The sequence below is a fragment of the Pogona vitticeps genome, chromosome 3 (assembly GCF_051106095.1).
Source record: "Pogona vitticeps strain Pit_001003342236 chromosome 3, PviZW2.1, whole genome shotgun sequence".
NCBI classification, from domain to species: Eukaryota; Metazoa; Chordata; class Lepidosauria; order Squamata; family Agamidae; genus Pogona; species Pogona vitticeps.
The window spans coordinates 1940312-1968181 of record NC_135785.1 but is presented as its reverse complement, the minus strand read 5'-3'; the positions used below and the strand labels follow the sequence as shown (position 1 = coordinate 1968181).

At 48.4% G+C, this 27870-nt stretch overlaps 1 protein-coding gene across 1 annotated transcript; it reads right to left on the bottom strand.

Moving 5' to 3' along the window:
* Positions 1 to 108: 108 nt before the first annotated feature.
* On the bottom strand, positions 109 to 27830 carry CLDN1 (claudin 1). Its single transcript, XM_020806571.3, has 4 exons — positions 27366 to 27830; positions 8093 to 8257; positions 3704 to 3788; positions 109 to 2366 (listed from the first exon to the last, which is right to left on the bottom strand). Exons 1-4 carry the CDS (start codon positions 27586 to 27588, stop codon positions 2204 to 2206), a joined length of 636 nt encoding a protein of 211 aa, XP_020662230.2. The 5' UTR covers positions 27589 to 27830; the 3' UTR covers positions 109 to 2203.
* Positions 27831 to 27870: the final 40 nt, after the last annotated feature.

The following is a 27870-nucleotide window of genomic DNA, read 5'->3' as shown; positions in this document are numbered from 1 at the left end:
TGAACCACTGCGTCCTAAGGCTCTTTTATGGTCCCACACGGTTGCTTTTCACCATTCCTTCTGAAGGCGCATGCATGTATAAAAAATAAGCTTCGAACCAGAGATGTCTTTTCTTTAAAAAAAAGTTACATTTATTGAAAACAGTCCACAGTTTATACAATGTCCACATAGAAAAGTCATGCCCCTCCCCCAACCCCAGAATTATAGGTATATCCAAAGCCCTTGATGACTGCGTTAATAAACATGATTATATATACTGATCCACGTTGGAGTGTACGTTTCTCTAGAACTGCCCGTGCACTGGGTAGGTGATACCTTTATTAGACCACTGAAACACGCACACACACATAGACACACACACTCCTCGCTTACCACCGACAATCCTCTTCGTCAGGTTGGCCCTCTCTGGGGTGTGGATGGTGCAGAGATTAAGTTCCAAAATGCAGGGCACAAGCACAAATTTTGGGATTCCGTTTTGAGAAGCAGACTTGGCACAAACATCTGCCGCGACTGTCAAACTTCCACATTTTCCTACTTTGGGTTCTTTATGGGCAACATGGATCATGTTCTTTTTTTCCTGCACGCTGTAGAGTTCACATTTCGTAGCGTGTCCCCTTAAGTGGAGGCAACCTCGGGGTCTTCGCCTTATTTGACTATCCTAATTTTACCCCATTCACACTGACAGGTTGGCGGGGGGGGGGAACTACTAAGACCATCTGGCCATCATGACTAGGTGGATTCTGGGATCTGCAGTCCAAAACTGTGCCTTTTCCAGCCTCTGGTTGAGACGACCCATTTTCCTCAAAGCCCTCCAGAGCGTGCCACAGAGGTGAGTGGAGGTGGAATTTGAACACAGAGCACAGCTGAAATAAAATTTGACTCTCTCCCCACACACACACACACACCCTAATTCTTTCTCTCTTTTTTTCCCCTAGCAACCCTCAGGGCCAGCCTGGCCATCAGTTATGGTGTGGTGTTGCACTGGTCTCAGATGACAGATAGTAGGCATTGATCTGGCGATTCAGCCACGTTGTTGCTCTTGATCCCTTAATGATTCTCATTCCTAGCAGAGATGATTGATTCCACTGTCCTGGTGAGATCTGCCATGCCTCCTGACCCCAGTGGGTAGAATAATCCACGTCGCCCTCTGTGCTACTATTCCGATTTTGGAAATCAGGAAGATGACGGCACACTGGGCCATGTGGGATTATTCCACTCTTTGGTGGCCAGTGTGTGTGTGTGGCAAACCTCAGCCCATAGCTAGTCAGAGCCCCTCCTGCTCTCATGGCTAATCCCAGACACTGGGTGGCCTGTGCGCTGCTTGTCGGCTGGTCTAGCTCAGTGGGTTGGAGTCCCTGGCTGTGGAGCCAGGAGATCTGGAGTCTGTGCCTCCTGGGATTGGGGGGGAGGCAGTCAAAATCACTCACAGCCGGTGGGGCAAGATGGGGTTCAGGGCCTCGGCACATGCGTGCGGCCTTGGGCAAGCTGCCCTTTGCTTCCAGAGCACCACCAGAATGAGCAACTGCGAAACCACGTCTGAACAGGAAACCCTGGGAGAAGTCGTTGTACATCGTCAGAACAGGTCTGACAGCATCGAATGCTTAGTGACTGATTTGCCTGTGAAGAGGAGGAGGACAAGCAGAAAGTCCGGTGCGATTCACACATTCAAAAGGGATGGGTCGCCCAGATTTTTCTTCAGGATTTTGGAACATCTGGCCCCTCCCGGGCTCCCTTGGTTTCCTTCTGTTGCCTTGATCCAGAGATCTCTCCGACGGGACCGAGGGGCAGGGAGCGTGGGAGCAGGTGCTGGAGCCGGCTTGACTGCCCAAACACAGTAGGAGAAGAGACAGAGAAAGCACCAGCCCACGGAGGGCGGCCACCTCTCTTCTGCTCCCCAAGAAGAGAAACACACCTTCCCTACCAGGTCAGCTCTTCTGCTCCATTTGGTTGTGAACATTTACATTTGGGAGGGGGGGGCTGGGTTTTCCCATCCATTGGAAGGGCAACGGACAAGGTGCCCGTCCAGGAATAGAAACCGTGCATGTATATATTCCATATGCCTATATACGTTTACTTTTACAGAAGAGAGGGCCATACACCTGCCACAACAGCGGTGCGCTTGGCTCTCGGAAAGACAGTGGTAAGGCAATGTTCTTTAGCATCTCTCAGTGCCAAGGTGGTGTTCTCCATGGCCGGCCGGGTATTATACGTAATCCTTCCCGGCGGAGGGGGTACTCTTGGGGTACGGCCGAGACGAGGGGTAGGACGTTTCCTTCCGGGGACAAGAGCAGCAGAGGAAGGCTCCACCCAGCAGGACGAGGGAAGCGGCCGCCCAGCCGATGAAGAGAGCTTGTCCAAATTCAAACCTGTGTGCGGGGAGAGGAAGTCAACAACAGTTCCCCATGAACGGCAGCAAGGAACAACCCCTCAATAACACCAGCATCATCATGAAGTATTCTCTCCCAATCCCGCGAGGTGCTGGTCCCCCTCTATTCAGCACTGGTTAGTCCTCACCTTGAGTCTTGTGTCCAGTTCTGGACACTGCACTTCAAGAAGGATGCTGACAAATAGGAGCAAGTTCAGGGGAGGGCAACAAGGCAAATACTTTTTGAAAAACTTGAAAGGCTCAAGAGAGGGACAGGAACTGTTCTCCATCCTCCCAGAGTGCAGGAGATGCCACCATGGGCTCAAGTTACAGGAAGCCAGATTTCGGTTGAATAGCAGAAAAAACTTCCTAACTGTTAGAGCAGTACGACAGTGGAACCTGTGACCTCAGAGGGGGTGAGCGAGCGCTCCGATGCTAGAGGCCTTCGAGAGAAATTTTAGACAACCACCTGGCAGATCTCCTTTGATCTGGATTCCTGCCTTGAGCAGGGGGGTGGACTTGATGGCCTTATAGGCCCCCTTGTAACTTTCTTATTCTATGATTCTATTAATTCTGTTTATATTTCCTGCTTGTCTCCCTTGTCAAGTCAGTAGACCTCTAGTCCTGATGCTAAAAAAGAAAAAAGAAAAGAAAAGAAAAGAAAAGGAAGGAAGGAAGGAAGGAAGGAAGGAAGGAAGGAAGGAAGGAAGGAAGGAAGGAAGGAAGGAAGGAAGGAAGGAAGGAAGGAAGGAAGGAAGGAAGGAAGGAAGGAAAACCCTGAAAATATGGAAGGAGTGAGGGAGTCTCAGGATGTAAAGACAAAGGTTTATGCATCAAAACAGGCCGACTGATTTTGGACAACCAATTGTTCTGTGGCGTCCTTTGGGCGTTATGAACAAAAGGCCAATGCAGTAATTATTACGTACTTAAGACCCATTAAATAAAATCTTTTCAATGTCAGCAGTGGTGAAGGTATCTTAGCTTATGATCTGTTCTGTTGGAATCGACTTATAGTAACTCTACAGAAAAACCTGCATTTTTCATTGATTTGTGTTTGTGTGTGTTTAATTGCAAATGCTCTTAAATGCATGGCTATCTTTTTGTTGTTAAATATTACCTTCTTCGCATGACCAGATAAATCTCTGGTGTATGTCTTATGTGTGCCTTCAGGGGGTCAGCTTTTTGTCCTACAGATTCTAGAGGTACATAGGAGACCAAATCTTTACACAAACCCACACCCACCCACACACCCACCCACACACCCACCCACCCACACACACACACACACACACACACACACACACTGATCCACTAGTTTTAGTCAAAGGCCTCATTTACCTGGTGTTGACTGGTGTGTACGGGTTGAAGAAGTCCTGAGCCACGCGGTGCCCATACCACGAGGTGCCCACCAAGGCAGCAAACCCTGTAAGTCAGGAGACAAAGGCAGAGGTGGTGAGTCACTTCGGAGAAGACTTAGAAAGAGGGGCAAACAGGGGAGACGTGGGTGCACAACCACAAAGAGTCCGGTGGGGACCTGGAGTTTGTATTAGACAGCAGACGACCATCACCGACACAAGACTAGCGCTATTTCACTTTCTACTGAAGTAAGTGCTTTTTTCTTTTGGTGTGGCCTGATGATGTGGACAGGATTCTTGGAGAGGTGAAGGCCACCCCATGTGTGTCCTGCTGGACCCTTGCCCTTCCAAGCTCATAAAAGCAGCCAGAGGAGGAACGGCCGATTGGGTACGGGGAGTGGTAAATACCTCCTTGCAGCAGAGTAAGATCCCTGCTTGCTTAAAGGAGGCACTACTGAGGAAGCCCTCCATGGGTAACTATCGGCCAGTCTCAAACATCCCATTTTTTAGGCAAGCTACTTGAGCGTGGGGTGGTTTCTCAGCTCCAGGGATTCCTGGAGGAAGCGTATTCGCTAGACCAGTGGCCCCCAACCTTGGGCCTCTAGATGTTCTTGGACTACAATTCCCAGAAGCCTTCACCACCACCTCTGCTGACCAGGATTTCTGCGAGTTGAAATCCAAGAACATCTGGAGGCCACTGCTCTAGACCCATTTCAATCTGGTTTCAGGCCTGGCTATAGGACAGAGACAGCTTTGGTTGCCTTGGTGGATGACCAACGCCGGGAACTGGACAGGGGGGAGTGTGTCCCTGTTGGCTCTGCTGGACCTCTCAGTGGATTTTGATACCATCGACCATGGTATCTCTGGGATGGGACTCGGAGGCTCTGTTTTACAGGGGCTCGAGTCCTTCCTGGAGGGGAGGACTCAGAAGGTGGTGCTGGGTGACTCCTGCTCAACGCCCTGGCCCTTGGCCTGTGGCCTTCCTGCTTTGTCACCCATGCTTTTTAACATCTACATGAAACCACTTGGAGAGGTTATCCCGAGTTTTGGGGTTTGGTGTATGTGGGTGACACCTAAATCTATCTCTTCTTTCCACCTAATTCCAGAGACGTTGTCTTGACTCTACACCAGTGCTCGGCCTCAGTAATGGGCTGGATGAGGGCAAACAAGCTGAAACTTAATCCAGACAAAACAGAGGTACTCCTGGTCGGTCGGAAGGCAGTCAGAGGGAAGAGGGATACTACCTGTGCTGGATGGGGTGACACTCCCCCTGAAAACTCAGGTCCGCCGCTTGGGTGCACTCCTGGATTCATCCCTAAGCTTGGATGCCCAAGTCTCGGCAGTGGCCAGGAGTGCACTTGCACAGCTAAAGCTGGTGCACCAGCTGCGCCCGTTCCTTGAGATGTCAGATCTGGCTACAGTGACGCATGCCTTAGTTCCACCCCGTTTGGATGACTGCATGTGGGGCTGCCTTGGAAACTTCAGCTGGTGCAAAACTCTGCAGCCAGACTGCTGACTGGGGCCAGCTATAAGGGAGCCTATAAGGTGCCTATTACAAGAACTGCACTGGCTACCGGTCCATTTCCGGGCCCAATTCAATGTGCTGGTCTTTAAAGCTCTCTACAGCTTGGGTCCAGGCTACTTGAAGGACCGTTTCTCCCTATATGGGCCTTCTCAGCAATTGAGATCAGCAGAGGAGGCCCTCCTCTCGGCCCCATTGCCAGCCCAAGCCCAGCTGATGGGGACACGGGACAGAAAGGCCTTCTAGGTGGCCGCTCCCAGGAGATGGAACGTTCTCCCTCGGGAGATCAGGAGGGCCCCTGCCCTGTTATCCTTCCAAAAAAAGCTAAAGACCCATCTCTTCAGGCAGGTTTTTAACAATTATAACTGAATCCCTGAACCCGATTTTAGCAGGTAATTTTAATCTTTTTCATACATTCATGTTTAATCTTTTAATTGTATTTTAAATCATATATTGCTTAATATATCTTTTAATATTTAACTTTTCGTGTTTTTAAATGATGTGAATTTTAATTCACTTTGGGTCCCTTGTTGAGAGGAATGCGGCATATAAATAAAACTACTACTACTACTACTACTACTACTACTACTACAATAACAACAACAACAACAACAAAACAACAACAACAACAACAACAACAACAACAATACTACTACTACTACTACTAATAATAATAATAATAACAACAACAACAACAACAAAAACAACAAAAACAATACTACTACTACTACTACTACTACTACTACTACTAATAATAATAATAATACTAATACTAATACTAATAATAATAATACTAATACTAATACTACTACTACTACTACTACTACTACTACTACTACTACTACTACTACTACTAATAATAATAATAATAATAATAATAATAATAATAATAATAATAATAATAATAATAATAATAATAATAATAATAATAATAATAATAATAATACTGACATGTGTGGGGAAAACCACAAGAGAATGCAAAAACACCACCACCCACCCTGCTCCTACCATTGTCATTTCCATCACCTTGTGATACATGGCTTCTGAGAAGGAATCTCTTAAAACATTTTTATTCCAATAGATTCTTCAAAATGTGCCAACAGAAGAGCTGCTGAGAGCGATCAGCCTCTCACTGCTCACTGCCACCCTTTTTAATGTCTTTTTACACGTTATGATCACTTAGTTTAATTTTATTGCACTGATTATGTTGTCACATTTCTTTTGTGCCACTGTTATTGCTGTGAACTGCCCAGAGGGACCATGGGTCAGAAGGGCGGTATATGAATGAATGAATGAATGAATGAATGAATGAATGAATGAATGAATGAATGAATGGTGTCCTTTTGGAGTCGAGTGTCCCTGTGGACAGTCTCCAGACGGGGTGAGCGCTCCAACGCTGGAGGCCTTCAAGAGAAAATGGTACAACCCTTAATCAGATCTGCATGGATTTGGGTTCCTGCCTTGAGTAGGGGGTTGGACTCGATGGCCTTTAGAGGCCCCCTTCCAGCTCCATGATTCAACGATTCCATGAATCTTTCATGTGACCTACAACCTTCTTTTTCCATGGTTCTTCCAACCCATGTGGAGAGCCTCCATGGGTCCAGGAAAAGCTTCTCTCCAAACCCTCCTCCTTCCATCCAGAGGGGCAAAGGAACTCGAGATGGCAGGGGTGTAGAGGTAGAACCAACACCCTCCTTCCTGAGCGTGCTTCATTTATGAATGAAGGTGGCTCTCAGGTAAGGAACAACCGCTCCCGAGGGGAGCCATGGATTCTCTGGGAAGAAAAGCCGAGGCAGTGCGCCTCTCCCGCACATCACCCAGAAAACAAATGTGCTGGCCAGCCATGTTCTCATTACAGAAACAGAGCTGTGGCCGGCAGAGATTCTTCCAGGTTTTTTGGGCAGGGAGCTCTGAGTAGGGGGGTGGCATCTTTTTCTCCTTTTCTTTTACCCCCAAATCAAGATTGAGCCCATTTCCTGCTTCTGGGGCCATGCAGGAGCCCAACAGACACCCACGAAAAACTCCCCCAGAAAAGGAAGAAAAGAAAAGAAAGAAACCATAAGTATCCCAGATTTGAAAAATCAGTATCTGTGGTTGTTAATACAGGTGATAGGATCCCATGACTTGTTTAAAATTTGACTCATCTCCTCTGAAGGCTTCCTGGAGTTGGAACTCACCCAGCACTGGGTCCATCTGATTTTATACGCTACCCTCCTGCCCCTTCATCTGCTGTCCATAACTAACCTTAGCCTGGGCCAGCTCCTGAAAGAGCTCACGCCTATCTTTCCCATGGCAGATTTTCATAAAATAGATTCATTTTATTTTACAGTGGACCCTTGACTTACAGACGGCTTGACTTACAGACTTTTTGAGTTACAGACTTCTCTGGCCGCAAAATTTAGGTTTGACTTGCAGACTGAGATTTGACTTACAGACCAGAAAAAACCCAAAATGGAACAAAAACGGCCTGTTACGGGATTAATCGGATTTCAATGCACTGTAGGTCAATGGAGACTTGACCTACAGACTTTTTGACTTGAGAACCGCCTTCCAATACGGATTAAGTTCTCAAGTCAAGACCCCACTGTATTTGAAATATTTTTACCATTGGGTCCTTTTTTCTTCGGAAGGTCTCAATTTTCCTGGAATGGTCACCCAAAGAATGTAACTTTAGCAAACCGACAGGGGAGGCAAGGGTTGGCTAGCTGGAGGTGGAAGTGAGCCAGCTGGTTAGACCGGCCCCTCCATCCATCCCGGGCGATCCCCCCCCACCGGGGTCTCCTAGCAGAAGCGAAACATTCTAGGTGCTTGCTAGCGACAGATCTTAGTTCCACCAGAAAGACTGCTCACCTGAGACGAGGAAGATGATGCCTCCAAGGACTGCCATCCGCATCTTCTTGACCTCATCATCCTCCATGCATTTCATGCACTTCATCCCGATCATGGCAACACCGGTCGCAATAAGGCCCAAGAGGATGCTGGCCACCATCAAGGCACGGGTCGCCTGCAGGTTGCCTGAAAAAAGAAGGGGGGATGATGGCTTTATAATGGGGTCCCTGAACACTGGCCAGCCTGATCCGTCCGAGCTACCAGCTGGATTTAACTGATTATTCTTTTCTAGGAGAGACAACTCCTAGAAAGTTCGATCCCCCCCCTCCCCGGGCCTCCTTGACAGGGGTTGGATTCGATGATCTGTAGGGTCCCTTCCAGCTCTGTAGTTCTATTATTATAATAGTCACAGTGCTTTCTTCAAATATTGGGCTTGCTCCTATGAGGAGAGATAGCCTTTCAGACATTTGCTGGCATCAGTGCCGAATATTTCTCCTGAGAAATAAAAAGACCATATTGTGTACAAGAGATGACTGTTGCAATGAGGCGATAAAACATTATCCTTTCCAAGACTCATTCCTTCAAAGCTGCTGTACCTCCACCATCAACATGCAAATGAGGTCCTCTGTTTTATCTCCAAACAAAAACACACTGATTTATTATGTCAGGAGCTGCAGAAAACTCGGTGTTCAATCCCAGGTAGCCAGCTCCAGGTTGACTCATCCTTCCAAGGTCGGTAAAATGAAAACCCAGCTCGTTGGGAGGGGGACAATGTGTAGCCTGCATCATTAACTTGTAAACTGCCCAGAGAGTGCTTTGCTTTTTACAAACATTATTTTCCTCCTCAGGAAGATCAGCTGCTAATTGCTAAGCCGGATTTTTGCCTCTTTGGGCTCTCCAGCTCTTCTGAGGTCAAATCACAGCACCTGGATTCCTACACTTCCTTCTCTGGGCACTAAGCCTCTTTGAAATCAGTGGGACGTCCTACTGAGTGGAGGCACGTGCTGGATCTTCTTGTTAATGTGTCAAGACCACGTTGTCACCAAGTCCAAGAAACTAAGGGTTAGGGATGGGATAGATAGATCTCCATAAATATATCACCTGCTTATATAAGATCTGTTTTCATAGCTCCACGTTTTGCAAGATAGTCTGGAGCTGAGTATCGGTTACAGTACACCTCCCTTCCTGCATAATTAGGGCACCGCTTGATCCAAGGTGATCTGAATCAAATGCTCAGGTTGGGGAACTCCAGAGATTGCTGAATCAACCTGGGAAGCAAGGCCACGGGTTCCCAGAGACGGATGATACCATCATCATCCCTTCTTTGCTCAAAGCCATCGCTTCTGCTCTGAGTAACAGCAGTTGGCCGCCTTGAGCTGGAAGTCTTAAGACCCTCTGTCTTCTGAGCAAACAAGCTTAAGATTGGGTGGCCTAAGGATGGAGTCTCCCTCGTGCAGTTTAAAACAAAAGAAAGGCAAACTAGGATCCCTGATTTTTCTGATTCCTTGAAGCCTCACACCCTTTTTTTTCCAGAAGGAAAGATCTTTTCTACTCTCTTGAGTTTTGTATCTCATAAGGGCTGCCTGGGCTTGTTTGGAGCACAAGGTCTGATTCATCTCATAAAAAGTTTTGTTTGGTGCAATTTTTTTTTTTGCTCAGGGTGTTGGCTTTAAGCTGCGAACATCCGAAGACATAACCCACGATCCAGAGGCCTGGAGGAGTGACTCTGGAGACCCAGAGGGGCTTCCTTATTGCCTGTGAAGAGGATCAATGCAACCCTGGGCTTTGATCCAGAAGGATGGGGTGTGAACGGAATCAAGAGAATCGCCCCCTCCCCATCTTTAGGACCTCCTAACCTGTTCCCCTCCCGGATAATTTTTCAAAAACACTTTGTAAGATAACCTTTTTCGGGGAGAAAACTTATTGTTCGATGAATCAAAGAAAATGAAGATTCTTTGTGGTAAAAATATGCAAGTTTTCTCCTGCTGACATCTTTAAAAGGTGTCCCAATTGGACCGTTGAAATCCAGGCATTCTGTTGGCCCAAAGAAAGGCATAGAAAGATTGAGCATCGATTGTGACTTATAAGTAAGGTAAAGGTAAAAGTTCCCCTTGACAATTTTTGTCCAGTCGTGTCCGAGTCTAGGGGGCGGCACTCATCCTGCTCTTCAAGCCATAGAGCCAGCGTTTGTCCGAAGACAATCTGTGGTCACATGGCCAGTGTGATTTTAGACACGGAACACTGTTTACCTTCCCACCGAGATGGTCCCTATTTATCTACTTGCATTTGCATGCTTTCGAACCGCTAGGTTGGCGGGAGCTGGGACAGGCGACGGGTGCTCATTCCGTCGCGTGGATTTGGACTTACAACTGCTGGTCTTCTGACCCTGCAGCACAGGCTTCTGCGGTTTAGCCCACAGCGCCACCACGTCCCATGTGACTTATAAGTACTACTTGTAATTTATTGATAGCCTAGATTTAGTTGGCCAATCCAACTGGAGTTGACCCATTGAATCCATGGGACTGATACAAGCGTTGACTCGCCATTGAGCCGCTAATTCAATCACAATCTTTAACTGTACAACAGTATTATCTCTGTTGTTTCCTGTACTTTCCAAAAAAATCTTCCCCAGATGGTGGGCCGACTCAGTGTTGGGCAACTCTAGATTCTAGACAGAAAAAGAAAAGAGGAAAGAAAGGCTTCTCAGTTCTGTTGGTAAAAGGGAGACAACATTTCCCCTTGCTCTTTTCAGACTGTGGGTGTGATCAGACAGAGAAACAGCTTGCCTTCTGGACAGCTTGTGGCACCGTGGGGTGCAGGCTGTTTTCCAGAGATCCGATGAAACACAGGAGATCATGAACCCATCGGAACCTGTTCCCTGCCCCATCTGGACTTTTTTTTGGTCCAGGAACATGGCTCCTTTTCCTTTTCTGTTGTTAAGGCAGGAAATGATCTTCCCCTCTGCATAGTGACTCAGAGCAGACTGAACATTTACTTACTCATTGTCCAAAATTATGAAACATGAAACCCCGAATGACAATGAGGAAAGAGTGGCAATTTGCATGACATTTGCATATGTTAATGCCATGTGCATGTTTATGTATAGGTGCAAATTTAGAGATCATTTCTCCAATTTAGAGAGAAATGCATCTCATCCATGGTTGGGAAGACTGAACTGGTGGCGCATGCCTTTCAACCAGGCTTGAGTTGCAGAATTCTTCAATCAGAGGACTGGCCTCTGTGAGGAAGAAGAGCACATGGTCACGCCAACAGGCAGCCAACCATTTCTGACATATACTCTAGCGCAGGGTGGAATTAAGTCATCACCAAGCCCTGAAGCTTCCAGAGTTATTCACAGCCTCCTTCCCTCCTCCGCAAGGCTGCCTGGTGCAAGCCAGTTTCTTATCTCTGAAAGTACCTTTGATGCTTCCCCATAAAGCAGAACAAAACATGCAAAGAAAATGCAGAACAAACCAGAGGAGCCACTTTTCAGTCAACCCGAGGAAGGCCTACACAGGAAATGAGTGGTTAGGGGAAAAGCAGGCAAAGAATTTTTAAAAAGTAGACTGGAAGCCAAACCTATGATTCAGGACATGCTCAGTTCATCGGGCGGAGTGGGAATTGGACCAGAGATGGGACCTCTGGTAAACGCCCCCATCTCTGGGCTGAGCCACCAGAAAAGGTTCACCAGCAACCCAGTTGTCCAGGAAGAAAACTTTTTGCATCGCCCCCCCCCCCCCAAATGACACATGTTGTTCATCAGTAGCGTGGCTGGGACGAGAGCAGGTCTCCGGAGTGCCTCTTTCCCAGCCAGATGTGCAAAACAAAACAAAAGAACGCTGCCCACATCGTTGCTGGACGTTGGCCGAGGATGGAATGGAAGGATTATCCGGTCTCAACAGCAAGGGCGGTGGGCTCCCTGTTCGGAAATAGCCAGGCTGTTCGGAGGGGCAAAGGTAGGGCCAGTTCCCTACTGGAGAATGCAAAGTCTTTCCATTTGAGACCAGAAAGCACCTTCAAGGTCTCCAGTGGAACCAGAGGGTTGGCAAGCTGTTAGGGGGTATCCAGGTCTCAGCTCTCCTCGGTGTGGGTCATGAGGGTAGCCAGAAAAATGGCAGGCCTAAGAGGTGGGAGAACTAGAATCAGTGGCCAAAGACAGACAGAGGGGTTTTGTACCCATGGGATCGGAGGAGACTATAGCTGTATAGCCTCAATCTTAGAGGTCAAGGAAATTTTTGCAGGCAATAAACCGTGTGGGGAGCACCAGCAAAGGAGTGATCAGACTGAATGGGGAGAAGTGGGGAACTGAATCTTGCGTTTCACCAGGAGCTCAGACGATGCCGTGGGCTACAACATCCACATCGTACGGCGATGCTGTCTGGACCAGTCCCCTGGATGAAGCAGGAAGCCATTGCTCTGTGCATGTTACAGGTTCACTCCAAACACACGCTCCTTAAGAGGGTTTTCTGGTTTAAAAACAGGTGAACCAAGGCCAAAGTGTTAAAAAGACTCAGAAGAAGGAGACTCCAGACATGTGCACGGTCCCCCCAAGGCTGGACAGATATTCCCCAAGTCACCAAACCCCACCTTTGGAACAGAAAGGAAGATCGGAAATGCTTGATCCATGTGCAAACTAAGTAATCAAGTGTCGTATAATGGAGAGCGTGTCGAACTAGGTCTCAGAAGACCGGAGTTCAAATCCCTTCTTGGACCCACAGAAACTCTCTCTCTCTGTATCAACAATGAACTACTCTTTGAACAGCTCACGTACTTCTAAAACATTTCTAGGATCTCCATAATTTGGAAATGACTTGATGGCATTTAAGCAACAACCGGTGTTATTCTGTCTTATATTGCTTTGTCATGGGAATTCTGGAAAGAACACCTAGCAAGAGGCTTTGCTTTTCCTGTTTGCTGGATTGGCCTGCTTGATTCTGTCCTCTCCCCAGTGAGACTTGAATTAAACCTCAAATTTAGAGAATCCGCCTCTTCTATTATGAGTGGTATTTGTTCTTGCTTGACTCACGAGTTGATCATCATTTCTATGCTGGATGTTTTATTATGATGTATGTTGTTAACTGCCCAAAATAGTGTTATGCATCAGCGGAGGTGGCATATAAATGTAATAAATAAACAAACTTGTAAGCTAGTGTTTAGGGCCCCAGATCTTCAGGAGCCTCTGAATCCTACCTCTGCCTCCAAGGAAGTTAGAATTATATACTTTTTCCAGAGTAATGCCTGGCATGGCTTAGGGCACAGTAAGCAAACAATAGCCCTCTAGAGACTGATTGACTACAACTCCTATCAGCCACAACCAGCACAGCCAATGGGAAGGAGTTGGTCTTGACTTTTGTCCTCCCTAGCTTAGGGACTCTGAAGCTTTTAATTCAGCCTTATCTTTAAAAAGCTAGATCTTCTTCTGTCCAAAGGACTGCAATAAAGTTTGGGTAAAACATACTCCAAATCCCACCTCAAATGTCTCATGGAAAGGACTGAGTCTGGAAGATTCAAGGAAGACCCTGCCTCCCATCTCCTCCTCTGAGAATGAATATCTCCCACAAAATATTTATTTATTCTTACATTTTTTTGTTGTTGTTACAGGCCAGCCACTCCTGCTTTCTCCCCCCCCCCCAACCTCCCTCCATCTCCCTTGAATTGCAAGGTGGGGAGGGGGAAATTCCTGCACAAGGGGCAGCTGAAAGTTATAAAAGATTTTGGACGTGGGGCTGTTTTGGAAGTGAGCGCTGTGCAGAGAGGGTGCAGCTTTTATAAACAGTAAAAATAAAAACACGCACACAAGACCCACCCTGCATTAGCAACTTGAGTGTTTCCCCAGGCAAGGACATAAAGGCTTGGCTAATGCCAAGAAAACCAAAAATATCCCCGGAGCACAACCCAGATGGGACAAAACAGCTTATGATATGGGAGTAAAGAATTCACACAGCAGGCTAGCAAACCATACAAGTCCCAGCGGCTCATCAAAAGGACATGTATTAAGAGAGTCATTTCCTCCCAGTTTGGACCTAGAAAAAAAGGTACATTCTTCTGGATGTGGAAGTTCCATCTGATTATTTCAATATGCAGTTAAGACATCAGAGACCCGGCCTAGAGTAGAACAATGTTTCCCAACCTGGCGGTCATTGTGACCACCAACGGGGGGGGGGGTGTTGTTTGCAAAGTGTTTTCTGGGGCGCTCTGGGTCATCTTGCACTGTCTGTGTTCTCCCCCTGGTTTAATCATTTCTTCCTCGACCTTATTAAAGTGAGTGGCCAGGTGTCAGCATGAGAAACCAGCCTTTTCGGGAAAGAAGACGCCTCGGCTTTCTGAGAAGGGATGATTTGACCCCATTATAAAATGGCCTTCCTTGCAAATGGGTTTCTTTAAAACCCTATTTGTCTTGCCATCAGTGGGGAGATGTCTGACAGCATGTAACACCGCTCTAGTGTCAGCTAAAGCAGTGGTTCTTAACCTTTGTTACTTGGATGTTTTTGAACTGCAACTCCCAGAAACCCCAGCCAGCACAGTTGGTGGTGAAGGCTTCTGGGAGTTGCAGTCCAAAACTCCTGAGTAACCCAAGGTTAAGAACCAGTGAGCTAAAGGATAACACAACTTGGTGTCCATAAACCCCAAATTCCAGTTTGTAGCCTTCTCTGAAGCAAAGATGAGGAATCCCTGGTTAGAGGACTAAAGGCTCCCATTTTCTCATAGCCAGGATGGGCAAGTTCCTAGCCAAGGGTTGGTGTAACCCTATGAGCTCCCTTGTTTAGCCCTGGGAGTGACCAATCCTAAGGAAAGGAGTTAGAGGAGTCCTGATGGAGTAAAAAGAGCCTGTGGGAGGAGAACGGAGGTGGTGTGTCCCAGAGAGCAGAAAAAATTGATGGGAGTTAAGGGGAAGGAAGTCAACCCTGAGTGCTCCCTGGAAGGACAGATCCTGAAGATGAGGCTCAAAGACTTTGGCCATCTCATGAGAAGAGAAGACTCCCAGGAAAAGACCCTGATGTTGGGAAAGTGTGAAGGCAGGAGGAAAAGGGGACGACAGAGGAGGAGATGGTTGGGCAGTGTCATGGAAGCTACCAACATGAATTTGACCCAACTCCAGGAGGCAGTGGAAGACAGGAGGGCCGGGCGTGCTCTGGTCCATGGGGTCACGAAGAGTTGGATAGGACTTGATGACTAAAGAACAACAAAAACAATGGGGAAAGGAAAAATCCTTTCTAGCAGACATGAGGTATTTGGTATTCTACCAAATACAGTACCAAGGGTTTAAAGGTTTTACCTGCTCCCGTTGCTGGCTTTCTTGTTGGTTCGACTGAATAAGACCGAGCCATCTGAATTCTGGGCCATGGATGCACAGAGATTTTGTGGGCATTTCCCCCCCAGTTACAGTAACTCCTTCAGCAAAGGCCTTTCCAACTCTGGGAATGTGATGGGCATACACTTCAAGAAGGATGCTGACCAACAGGAACATGTTCAGAGGAAGGCGACAAGGATGATGATCAGGGGGCTGGAAGCCAAGCCTTCTGAGGAAAGGTTGAAAGAATTGGGCTTGTTTAGCCTGGAGAAAAGAAGGCTGAGGGGTGATAGGAAAGCACTTTTCAAATATTTGAAAGGCTGTCTCCTACAGAGGAGGGGCAGGATCTGTTCTTGACCATCCCGGAATGAGGAAAACATAAGAATGTTCTCAAACTAAGTTTCGGCATGCGCTCATGGCTACTCTGATGTGTCGTCAAGAACGATCCCACGTAGACCGACCCTCCGAGGGCTTTCCTTTAGATAGAGAAGGAGTGGCTTCACCGGTTCCACGCCCCCCAGCGAGTTTCCACGGCTGAGCAGGCATTCGAACCCAGGCCTCCCTTGAGTCCTAGTCTCTCATGCCACTACACCACACTGGGTACCTTGCCCTCGGTTTGTGTGTGTGTGCGTGTGTGCATGCGTGCGCGCACACACTCACCCCACATCAAATCTATTCTGACCGATGGCGACCCTTTTTCAGGATTTTCTAGCCAGAGAGTCCTCCGAAGCGCCTTTCCCGTTCCTGCTCTTCCGGGGGCTGCCCTGGGACCACGGTGCCGCTTTTGGCCAAGGCCACCCAGGCTGGACGTTCTCTTGGGAGCCAGCTTGGGGAATGGAGCTCCCTCCAAAAAAGCCATGAGTCCCCGGTGTTTTTCCATCTTTTCTAACTGGCTGCTTAGAAGCTCTCAGAACACAGCCAGAGGTTCTCTGTTTTTATTTTCTTTCCAAAAAAGATCAAGAGGAGGAGGAGGAGAGGGAGGAACTCAGTCTCCCCGAGGGATGGATGGCGGCCAGCCACGCTCAGCCAAGCCCAGCCCAGCCGAGCCCCTGGCTACCCGTTTGGCAGGCAGGGCTGTTTAGCCGCGGGCCCGTGGGCCAGAAAAGAGGCGCGCCAACGGCCAAGCCCCTGCCCTGCATTCCATCGCAGGCAGAGGCTTTGGGCAGGAGGACGCCCCCGGAGAGGGGAGCGTACGTACATGCGATGTTCTCGGAAGGGAGAAGAACAGGCCCCGGGTCTGGTTGCTGAACCAGAAAAAGACCCGACATTCCGAAAGGAGGTGTTTTCCAGGAAGGCAAGCAAAGGCTTGCATGGCGCTCTCCCTGCGAACAAAGTCCTAAAGCAGGCGGATGAGGGAGGAGGGAGGCGGCTCTCTGGGGGGGGGCAATGGCTCCTTGCAGGGAGGGTCTGAGGGACTCACGGCACCAGGAGGCACAGGTACGAGAGAGACTAACCGGGCCCGAGCTGCCCATGGGCTCCAGGCTTCCTGAGCTAAGGACAGCCCAGGTGGGACCCCCCCCAAGAGACAGACGTCTCCTGCACAGAAGAGATGGGCGAAAGTGACCTTCCCCACCTCACGGGACCACCACGTCTCTCCAGGTTCGTTCATCAATAGTGGAGGGACTCATCAGAAAGGAGGAGAGGCAGAAGAGGAGGAGGCTTCCCGGGTTCCAAGCCGGAGGCTTCTGCCCTCATCCCGCTCCAAAGAGTGGGTCAGAGCTTGTGACGGATCTGGCGCACCTCTTGCAGAGGAAACATTGCTTCCTTGGACTACAGCTCTCAGCGCCTGGGAATTGTAGTTCAGAGGACCTCCTTCGCCATCAAGGGAAGGTGGTGGCCTTGGGAATCCATGCGCCATTGCCACCCTGCCGTGCGCCAGGATCCTGGAGGAGGTGGACATTCGGCAACTGCCCAAGCCTTTCTCCAGCCAGAGTGCAACCGGAAGGAGATCTGTTGAGGTCGTGCAAAGTCTTGGCTGAGGTCTTGCTCCCTGGGGGTCTCTCAGCAGGTTTCAGCAGGCTTCTTCCAGGCCCCCCAGCAGGTGAGCCACCCAATCCAAGGTGGTTTTTCTCAGCTTTGCTTCCTTGGTGCTACAGCAACCGCCCGGCCTTCAGTTTTTGGGGTTCTATGGGTTCCTTCTCTCCCTCTCCTCCCTGTTGTTTTGGGAACCTGGGTTCTTGGAAAGCAGTAGCACAAGATGAACCATGCAAGAGAGGAGGCTTCGTTCTCCTGGGGAAGCCAAAAGCCACCGATGGGAAGACCCACGTGTAAAATAACACCCTTGGCCTGGCGTTCAGCCGCTTGGCAAAGGGAGCAGAAGAGCCCATGTGGGCTGGCATGTGGGTTTGCTCTGCGGCAGTCATGGGACTGCTTGGAGAGACCCAGACACAAACCACATTTGCTGCACACTCATCCGGTCCTCCCAGCTGGCCTCTGGTTAACCACAGAGCCTTAACTGGGAATGCTGGTCCTCAGGGCTTCACCGCTCTGTTGAATAAGCTTGGACTGTGTCAGATTGACCGATGCAGGGGAGTGGACAGAGTAACGGCGTGGAACACCTTGGTCTGAGCACATGGAGGCCAGGTCGCTCCAGAGGACACCACTGGCCGCAGCTGCCGGTTCTGTGCTTCCTTCTGCTCCAGGAGGTGGAAAGGGCGCACGAGACAGGTCTGTCTCTTTCAGCAGCCAGTTTTTGCACCTTCTAAAGGTCTTTGCTCCATATCAAAGCTCAAGTCAGTCTACCCTTGGCACAGTTCTACTGGAGCAAAATCCTCTCCCGGCAAGTCCTGCGTCATAACATGGGGAGAGGATGGGGGGGGGGGGGAACAGCTTCTCAGAGTCTGTGTAGGGCGGTCCAGCCTGCTCCATGAGAACTCTTCTATCACATTATGGTCATTTCTCCCATTCTCATCACGCAGGACTCAAGGAAATAGCAAATTCCACACCAATCCAGTGGTTGCTTGATTAGTCGGATCGAACCTGATAGGGTGGTTTATGTCAGTGGTTCTTAACCTTTTTGAAAGAAACGCCCCCTTGAGCCATTGAGGAAGTTATCATTGCCCCCCTCCCCATGGTGATGATATTTATTTATTTATTTATTTATTTATTTATTTATTTATTTATTTATTTATTTATTTATTTATTTATTTATTTATTTATTTATTTAAGACACTTCAATCCAATGACCCCTGAAAACAAAATTCAATTCCAAGAAAATGAAATGCCCCCAAAAAGTAACATTTAATAATTTAGTTGCAAGTGAATTTTAAGACACAAAAAGAAATACAGTATAAAAAGGGCATAAAAACAAACCGCAATGCAGGAATTAAAAATTTCAAGACAAAAACTCTGAAACTAAATTAAGATTGGAGGAAAATATATATTCATGCACATTGTAAAAAGGCTGCAGCCATCTTCACAGGTTTGGCTTGCTCCAGCGCCCCCCTACCGCCCCCTTCTGCTCCAGCGCCTCCACACCGCCCCTTTTCGTTCTACTGCCCCCCTGAAAAATGAAATCGCCCCCTGGGGGGCATTATTGCCCACGTTAAGAACCACTGGTTTATGTGATGCATTTCCTGTGAAATGCATAGGAATGGAGTCCGTGTTTCCTTAAACCCCTTTGGACCACCTGGTCTTGCTTAATCCATGAGTCCTTTGCCACTATCTGTCATTTCAGCTGCTTGTGCCAACAGGGAGCATCAGATATATGCCGCCAAATACACCTGCCTCTGTCATCCCTGGCTATTCCCCCTTTCCTAACCGCTCGGCTGGCATCTACACACAATCACAGACAGGCCTGGGGTTGGCCAGAGTACTGTATCGCCAGCCTTCTCTCTGTTTCTGCATGTTCAGGTCCCAGGTCTACCATGTTTTTGATTCCCACTGGCACAGTTATGACACTTTTAAAATGTGCTAAACTATGGTCAGGATTATTAAAATAATAATCTTAGAGCTGGAAGGGACCCTATAGTCCAGCCCCTGTCAAGGAGGCTCCGTGGGGGAATCGAAGCCCCAACTTCTCCCAAAATCCCTGAGCTATCCAGAAGTTCTTCTTCCAGTCTCAGCTGCACCGTTCAGGCGATCCATCACACTTTAATTCCACATCTCTCAAATAGGAGTTCTTGAATGGGTCTCCCATTTATCAAAAACTGACCAAACCGAGGCTGTCGTACTTTGAGCAGATCGCAAGAAGCCTAAGCTTGCTGGAAAAGACAGTAATACGGGGAAAATCTGAAAGCAACAGGAAACCGTGAAGACTCAGTGCAAGATGGGTTGACTCAAGAACAGAATCTAAAGCAAGATCTGAGCAGCACCATTTAATTAGAGGACCTTTAGAGGGCCGTGGTTGCCACAAATCAGAAGCCACTTTATGGGATGTCATAACGAGAACAGCATGGCTCATAGAGGGGCACACGAAACAGTCCAAAGCTTTGCAAACAAAAAGCTCTACAGAGAAGTCAATAATCATGAGCGCCGCTAATGTCTTCCGAGGTTCGGTTTGCGATATGAGTGGAGGCGGACGGGGACCCAGCATTCCTGCCAGAAGGGCTAGTGAAAAAGCCTCTTGCCTTGCCCTTCCAAGGGAAAGAACCCTTCCCTGTCTCAAAAGACTCCCGACGATAAAGCTGGGATCCCACTTTTGAATAATTTCAGGACCTCCTCTCCAGGAATTTACATGTTCGTTCCTTCATTTGTTTCCTTTCGGGGTTGAGGAAGGATGTGAGAGAGCCATCCATGTGCTGCAGGGAAAATTATGCTACTGGCCCCAAAAGGCCCCAGCGTGGGCTCTCAGAGGTGGTAGCCGAGAGCCGTAGGTACGGCAACAGGGTCTGCTCTGATGGAATCCGGTCATGCCATGTGGGGAGATCTGCTTTTTGAGAGCCTTAAAGGGGGTCAGAAGGATAGTGAAGGGAAGACGCCTGCAGATGGAAGGAGAACCTTCACGTGTCTGGTGGCAAGGAGGGGATTCACATTTTGAGACTGGCTGACTTGCCTATTAGTTCATGACATCAAGTCATCCTTATACTGCCCAAGTTCCTGAGCTGACAGATTTGCAGAAACATGGGTGCTGGGATTTCAGAGCATTCTGGGGATCCAAGATGGCAGCCGCCAGCCAACGACAGCTGCAAGGGCTCTGTCGACTCTGGTCCTACCCACACAGAGAGGGGGTGATGCCCCATTTATTTATTTATTTATTTATTTATTTATTTACTTATTTATTTACTTATTTATTAAATTTATACCCCGCCCCTCTAGACCATGTCTACTCGGGGCGGCTTACAACATAAAATACATCAATATAAAATATATATAATCATAAAAAATACAATTACTATATGGCTATAATTTAAATACACGGGTGGGTTTGTGTTTTTTTGCCTTCTCTTTATAACCCAATGCGCTAATTGGACCGAACATTGGATGCTTTGGAAGTCAGCCCAGCTTTTGCATGTGACGGCAGCAGTTCACCGTGGGATGGATAACCCAAGGAAGTAAATGGGTTTTGTTCCCTGAATTTCCAGTTCAAACTGAATTTATCCATTGCTGGTGTCTAATTTATCCAAACTTGGCTGTTTAGGAAGGCCTTCCCTCCGAGCACCAGTTGATCTATCTTTTCTTTTTTCCTTCCATCTTGAATGATTGTTTATTGCTGTAAACTGTTCTGAAATTTTAACTCTTTTATTCTACTTGTTGTAAGCCACCCAGAGTAGTCAACAACTAGATGGGTGGGATGTATGTATGTATGTATGTATGTATGTATGTATGTATGTATGTATGTATGTATGTATGTATGTATGTATGTATGTATGTATAAACAAACAAACAAACAAACAAACAAACAAATAACAAATAAATAAATAAATAAATAAATAAATAAATAAATAAATAAATAAATAAATAAATAAAGTACCTGGGGAAGGATGATGAAGAGTTAGGGGGCTATTTTGAAGGTTACAGCTTGCTCAGTCTTCCCCACAACATGGAGCGATTCAGTGGTGGTATTCTCGGGTCTGGTGGGAATCATATGCCCGACCCCGTGCAATGTCCTGGGCATTGTTCGACACCCATGTAAACTATGGCTGCTTCGTGATGCAGTTTCCAGAGCACGTTTGGAAACAGGTAACGGACTTTCCAGGGTGACAGTTTCTGGAATTCCTTAGCTGAATGGCTGGAGATTCGGGAAGTTGCAGTTCAAAATAAGCCCCCTCTTCTCATAACAAAGAAGAAGGGGACACCTCGGTGTACAAAACGTTCAGCGAGACCTCCCTACGATTGCCCGGAAGGTGAAAATAGGGAGAGGTCTCTTGTCTGCACCCGGATCCAGACTTCCCCTCACAAACAGGACCAGCCAGGGTGTGTGTGTATGTGTGTGTGTGGGGGGTGCCTCAGCTGGGTGTGACTACAGCGGCGGGGGGGGGACAGGTTCTTCCTAGGAACGAGTCTCAAAGCGCTGGCGGTTGGCAACACCCAGACTCAGACCGGGTGACTTACCAAGGCAATGAAACCGGCGCCTTGCTAATAATACTTGCAAACAATCTCTTTCCTGACAGACCCAGGGAGAAATGTCATGAGGATGATCCCTTCCGACGCCAAGAGGCAATGCTCCTGTCAAGGAGTGGGTTCTTCATTGCTGCAGAAGAAGGGAAAGGGCCTGGGCGTGCCACTGGCTCCGTTTCCCAGGGCTTCCGGGCACAAAGCTTCAGGGCACAGGAGGCACCACCAAGAGGGGCCATAAATAAATAAAGAAAAGTACGCCTCTGCTTCCATGTAGCGGAGGAAGGCAACCTGCTCCTCTCCAGGTGATACGGTGTGTATACCCTCCTAAGCCCCAGCCATCCTCGCCACTGTCCAGGGATGATGAAATTTGGAGTCTAAGACATCTGCCCTGTCCCGGTGCACAGTCCCGTTGAAACGAACGCATTCGCTCCCTACTAACGGGTCCAAACTCTCCAAAAGCAGTCCAAGGGGCCAGACATAGCTACCTTTCACACTAATCAATTTTTCAGTTTCGTGATCTGTTGCGTAAGCAAGCATGTCCTGTTTTTTGTTCTTGAATCTCCCACCATTCGGCTTCACAGAGTGACCCTATCTTACGGATCCTAAATGATAAGAGAAGAATAACTTTTCTCCCCATTTCCTTTTGCCACACCACCCACAACCTATGGCACACCCTGTATTTTTCTCCGCTTCCTTTTTAAAAATAAGCAAAACAGCCCTCCACATTGGTTGCCCTTCCTGCATCTTTTCCAGATCTCTCACCGACCTTTTCCAGGTGCAAGGACCTAACCAGAATGATATAATACAGAATTCTAAGTGTGGTTACACCTTCGATGAGAGCAAGGATAATATTATGCACGGTTGGGACTTTGGACTGTTCCCCCCCCCCCGCCCCCAGCTCAATATTTCTAAAAACTGGACAAATGGAAATACGGTAAAAAGCAAAACCAACCGGGGGTCTTCAATCCCTAGCTATCACGTTGTCAGTTTTATTTTCTAATTATGTCTAAGATGGAGTTTGCCTTCTTCTGTTTTTACAACAACAGTTGCCGGCACCCGCAGCTGACGTCTTCCTCGCCCTCCTGTCACAGCGCATTTGCCAGCTCTTTGCCATCGAAATACCGGTTCAGGCCGAGCCCAGCAGGAAACTGAAAGAGCTTCGCTGAGCGAAACAAGCTCTTTAATCAGATTAAAGCACCAGCTACAGACGAGAGGGCTGGAACAGATACACTTTTCTGACGCCTTTGGAACGGCTGAGCTGTTTTTCCACCGGGAGAAGGGCTTAATTAGAGCCGGGGCGCTAAATCTTTTATGTGGTGCCAAAACTCAGTCCTGGAAGCTGAGAGTGAGCAGCTGAGGTGTGTGAAAGAGGGCCCCTGAGCAAGAGAAGAGTGCTTTTCCATCAATGCCGAAGAACCATCCTTAACCTGGCCTTCAAGAGGCATCGGGGCCAAGGTGCGGGTTACCCAGTTCAAAGACACAACTTCTCAATCAGCTGAAGCTCTGCGCCTCTTCATTAAAAAAAAAAAAAGATTAAGCATTGAAGGAGACGGAAATGAAACCATTTCCGCCATGAAACCCATCGCTCCCAGAGGCACACAGCCTGCAATCCACACGGCTTATGAAAGCTAGACTGGAAGACTGAGACGCACCTTAAGGTTCGGACCGGCACTTCGGAGCGGCTGTTCCACATTTCAAGCCGGGTGACTTGGCTACACGTGTGGTCCTGCCCCTGGAGCCACCTCTGGGCCCTGTTTCACCCCTGTCCCTCGGACACGCAGTGAGGACTCGCAACCTCAGAGAAGTAAGAGGCGCAGCTTGGAAAAGCCACATTTTTGGACTACAGTTCCCAGGATGCTGGGAGTAGGATGGTTCTGAGAGTTGCAGCCCACAAAAGTAATTTTTCCAAGCTCTGACAGCCATCGTGCCATTTCTGTGACAGCTGCAACCTAGGCTTCCCATTTCGAACATCTTCTGTACATCCCAGCGGTTCCATGAGTGGCAACTCTTTCCTGCGAGCGAAGAGGAATTCAGGGAGAGGCGGATGGCAAGTTTGTCACAGAGCATCAACCCGACCCCCTCCGGCCTCCCAATAGGGCCATAGGCCTAGATATCCAAACGCTCTAGTCGCGATGAGAGGGGTGTGTGGGTGGGTCTGCTGGGAACCTCTCCTGTTCCCTCCGTGAAGTAAACAAGAAAGCCAGCTGACCCCCTTCGTTCTCGCTAGGAACAGCATGAAAACACTATCAAGAAAGATGGTGCCGGGTTCCCGAAGCTGAGCGTGGCACACGGCGGAGATGACGGTCCCTTGTCTCAGTGGGCTTTGTGTGTGTGTGTGTGCGCCTGTTCCACTCCCACAGTGACTAAAACCCTCTCTTCTATATGCTGGCAAAGCGTGCCTTGGCGGGGCCGGTCCAGAAGGAACTCCCATGCCTTCGGCTGATTTCAAAGCCACCTGTGCGTGCATCACGGGCGCTTGCAAAAACTGGGCTCCTGTTTCTCAGAGCGGTGTTGGTGTGTGTGTGTCCCTGTTCTGGGGTGTGCCCCAAAAGAAGCCAAGGATCATTTTCCACTTTCAGCACCCAAAAGGTACGAAAAGCCCAAGGCCAGTGTATTTATTTATTTATTTGTCTGTTTTATTTTAAATCTTTTAACCCCACTTTTCTTAATTAAAACGTCCCAAGGCAGGGGAGCTGTGACTCGGAAGATCCAAATTCAAGTCCTCGTGGAGCCGGGAAATATACTGTGTGACTGCAAGCCAGGGTCAGTGCCTCTCAGCCTGATTTTCCTCGCAAGGTTGCAATGCTAACGAAGGAGCGAACGCCACTGTGAACGTACTGGATGGTATACAAGCAGCGAATCATCCTCATCATCTTAGAACAGCAAAGCTGGAAGGGACCCTGTGGGATCCTCCAGTCCAGCCTCTGCCAAGGAGGCCCAAGGGGGGATTTGAACTCCCAGCGTCTGGCTCCGCAAGCCAGAGATCTAAACCCCTGAGTCATCCAGCTGTTTAAATACTGGTATTAAATAAACAAATCTCTGGTGTCTCTCTGTGGATATATCATTGCCTCTTCAAAGCTGACAGAAAAATACGAATATCCGAAACACACTAATATATCGGTTTCACCACATACATTCCCTTTGACCCACTGTTGAGGAAAGATAGGCTATGCATTTAATAAATGAGACTAACTGGAATTTTTTTAAAAAATGCAAAATCAAATGTTTTGTGAGTTGCTGCTGTTTTTTTTTTTCTTTTTTTTTTGTATTTTTATTTTTTATAAGGGATAACAAAAGGGAAAAGGGAATTGGGATTGATGAGGAAGAGGGGAGACAATAACATACTTTCATCCATTCTGTACCTATTGCCATATCAAGATTTTAAATTATTCTATTTACTCTTTTCTGCCTTCTAGATTCAGTTCTCCTTTCAATATGTACTGTTCACAAGCTGCCTGTTGATTCAGTTGCTGCTGTTCTTCAATGTTTTCCTGTTTTGGTCCTTTTGATGTCCCTTAATTGTACCAAGCATCTGGTGACGGCCCTGTTTTCCCGAAAATAAGACCTAACCTGAAAATAAGCCCTAGTAGGATTCTTCAGGATGTTCGTAATATAAGCTCTACCCCAAAAATAAGCCCCTGCTCAGTGAATCCCCGCCCTCCACGTTTGTGCAGGAATCAGAAGGACAGGACTGTCTTTGAATCAGTGTTGATGGTGGTACATGAAAAAAATAAAACATCCCCTGAAAATAAGCCCTTTTTTTTGGAGCAAAAATTAATATGAGACTTTGTCTTATTTTCGGGAAAACATGTCCACAGTGACATGCTGGGTCTGCTCTGATGATATGCCCCAGCATGCTGCCTTTCAAAAGGTCCTGGGCACTAAAATGCCCCATCGCGTCTGCTTATGAGAGACTCCGGTGCTTAAAAGCGTAGCATTCAATCCACCAAAGGCAGACAGGACTGGTTTCATTACAGTTCTGAAGGAACCTCTCCCAACAAAGAAGCAGATTTACGCCAGGGCTGGAAAAGAAAGTCCACCCCCCAACCGAACTCTTGGCAAACGTATCTGCCGTTGCCGTCAGTGAGATAATATTAACAGAAGTCAGTGCATGAGCCTTTCTTTCGGCAGGAGGAGACTCTGAGGGTTAGGTCTTCAAAGGAAAAAAACACCTGAAGCAAACAGGTATGTTTCAAAAATGGCCACAAACATGTTAGAGTGAATAAGAAGAAGGGGGAAAAAACTTGGAAAAAAGAGGCATACATAGGAAAAGTGCTTAGTAAAATCCACCCACATCTCTGTGCGCCAATAGTCTCACAAATTTAACATTCTTGGGATCGCCAATGTTCTCGGGTTTGGCTCAGTCCTATAGAGAACTTAAATGGGTCAAGGTGGTGAGTTTGTGAGAAGTGAAATCGGCATATCTCTCTCCCCCCTCCTCTCTCTCTCTCTCTCTCTCTCTCTCTCTCTCTCTCTCTCTCACACACACACACACACACACACACGCACACACGCACACACACACACACACACACACACACACACACACACAAAGGCACAGAGGGAGCAAAAGAGCGGGGTTGCCATCTTGACTCCTACTCAGCCCCTGTGCTTTTAACAGCATTTTTGAAATACTGCGTGGCCTTCTCTGTCCTAGATGAGAACATCTCAGATTCTGCTCGAAAGGGCTCCGGAGTAGCTAAGGTGGACCTTCGTCAAGGACTCGCCGTCATGAGAAAGCGTAAGGAGCCCGGGGCACCTCAGAGGCTCGCCCTGCCAAAACCAAGGACACAGAACAGGTATCACCCTAATTAATGACCCCGCCCAGAAAGGCATGAATAAAGACCGAGGTAGGATCCTGAACTGGAACAGCAAGAAGGATGTTCTTTCTGAATCTGAAGAACACCTCCTTCTGCATCTTGGTGAGAAACTCACCAGGAATGGAGCAGGAGCCAGGAAGGACAACCAGACCCCCCCATCCTGTCTGGACTCCCTCAAAAAGCTTGACCAGGTCACACCCTCTGCTTGCTGTAACATCTCATTGGTAAAATGGGAGTGACAGGGTCTACCTTACAGGGTTGTTCCTAATGCAATCATCATCATCATCATCCTAGAACGGCAGACCCGGAAGGGACCCTCTGGATCATCCAGTCCAGATCCTGTCAAGGAGGCCCAAGAGGGGAATCGAACTCCCAACCTCTGGTGCCGCAGGCAGAGACCTCAACCCCTGAGGTCTCTGGCCAGCTAACCCTCTGAGAACGGCAGAGCTGGAAGGGATCCTGTAGACCATCCAGTCCAGCCCCTGTCAAGGGGGGAATCGAACTCCCAGCCATCAGGGACCTAAAACACGGTGCTCTCCAGCCATCCACACCACCCTGCCATTCAGCTGCTGAGTCCGGGGTGCCAGGGGGTCCCTCAGAGTGGGTCTGGCGTTCCTCACCTCCTCTTCCATCCCGAGACGCCAGGCGATTCGGGCCACGCGAACCCGTCCGGGGCGCGGCTTACCTGCCAACTTGAGCAGCGAGTCGTAGACCTTGCACTGCATCTGCCCGGTGCTCTGGGTGACGCAGGACATCCAGAGGCCCTCGTAGATGGCCTGGGCGGTCACGATGTTGTCGCCGGCGTAGGAGGAGATCTTCCACTGAGGCATGGCCGTGCTCACCACGATGCCGATCCAGCCGATGAAGGCCAGGATGAAGCCCAGCATCTGCAAACCCCCGCTGGCCATCTCTGCCCCGACCACTGCCCCGGGACACCTAAGCGGGAAAGAAGGAGGCTACGGAGGTCTTCGAGGTCTTTCGAGAGCAGCAAAGCCTCTGCTGAAGATCCAGAAGCTAATGGCTTGGCTGTCTGTCTCTCTGTGTCTCTCTCTGTCTCTCTCTTGCCTGCTTGCTTGCTTCTTTTGTAATCCAAAGGGTTGTCCCACTAGGGCAGGTTGCTGCTTGCTGGGCTGAGTGAGGAGCCACCTGGGGAACTGGCTGCCCGGCGCCTCCCGCTCCCTATTTAAACC

What these genes read in the sequence shown, in the direction of transcription:
- CLDN1 (XM_020806571.3), bottom strand. Translation starts at nt 27,588, where the DNA reads ATGGCCAGCGGGGGTTTGCAGATGCTGGGCTTCATCCTGGCCTTCATC. An exon ending in CTCGCTGCTCAAGTTGGCAG is followed by an intron (nt 8,258 to 27,365) that starts GTAAGCCGCGCC and finishes TTCTTTTTTCAG; the next exon opens with GCAACCTGCAGGCGACCCGT. An exon ending in CATCATCTTCCTCGTCTCAG is followed by an intron (nt 3,789 to 8,092) that starts GTGAGCAGTCTT and finishes CCTGACTTACAG; the next exon opens with GGTTTGCTGCCTTGGTGGGC.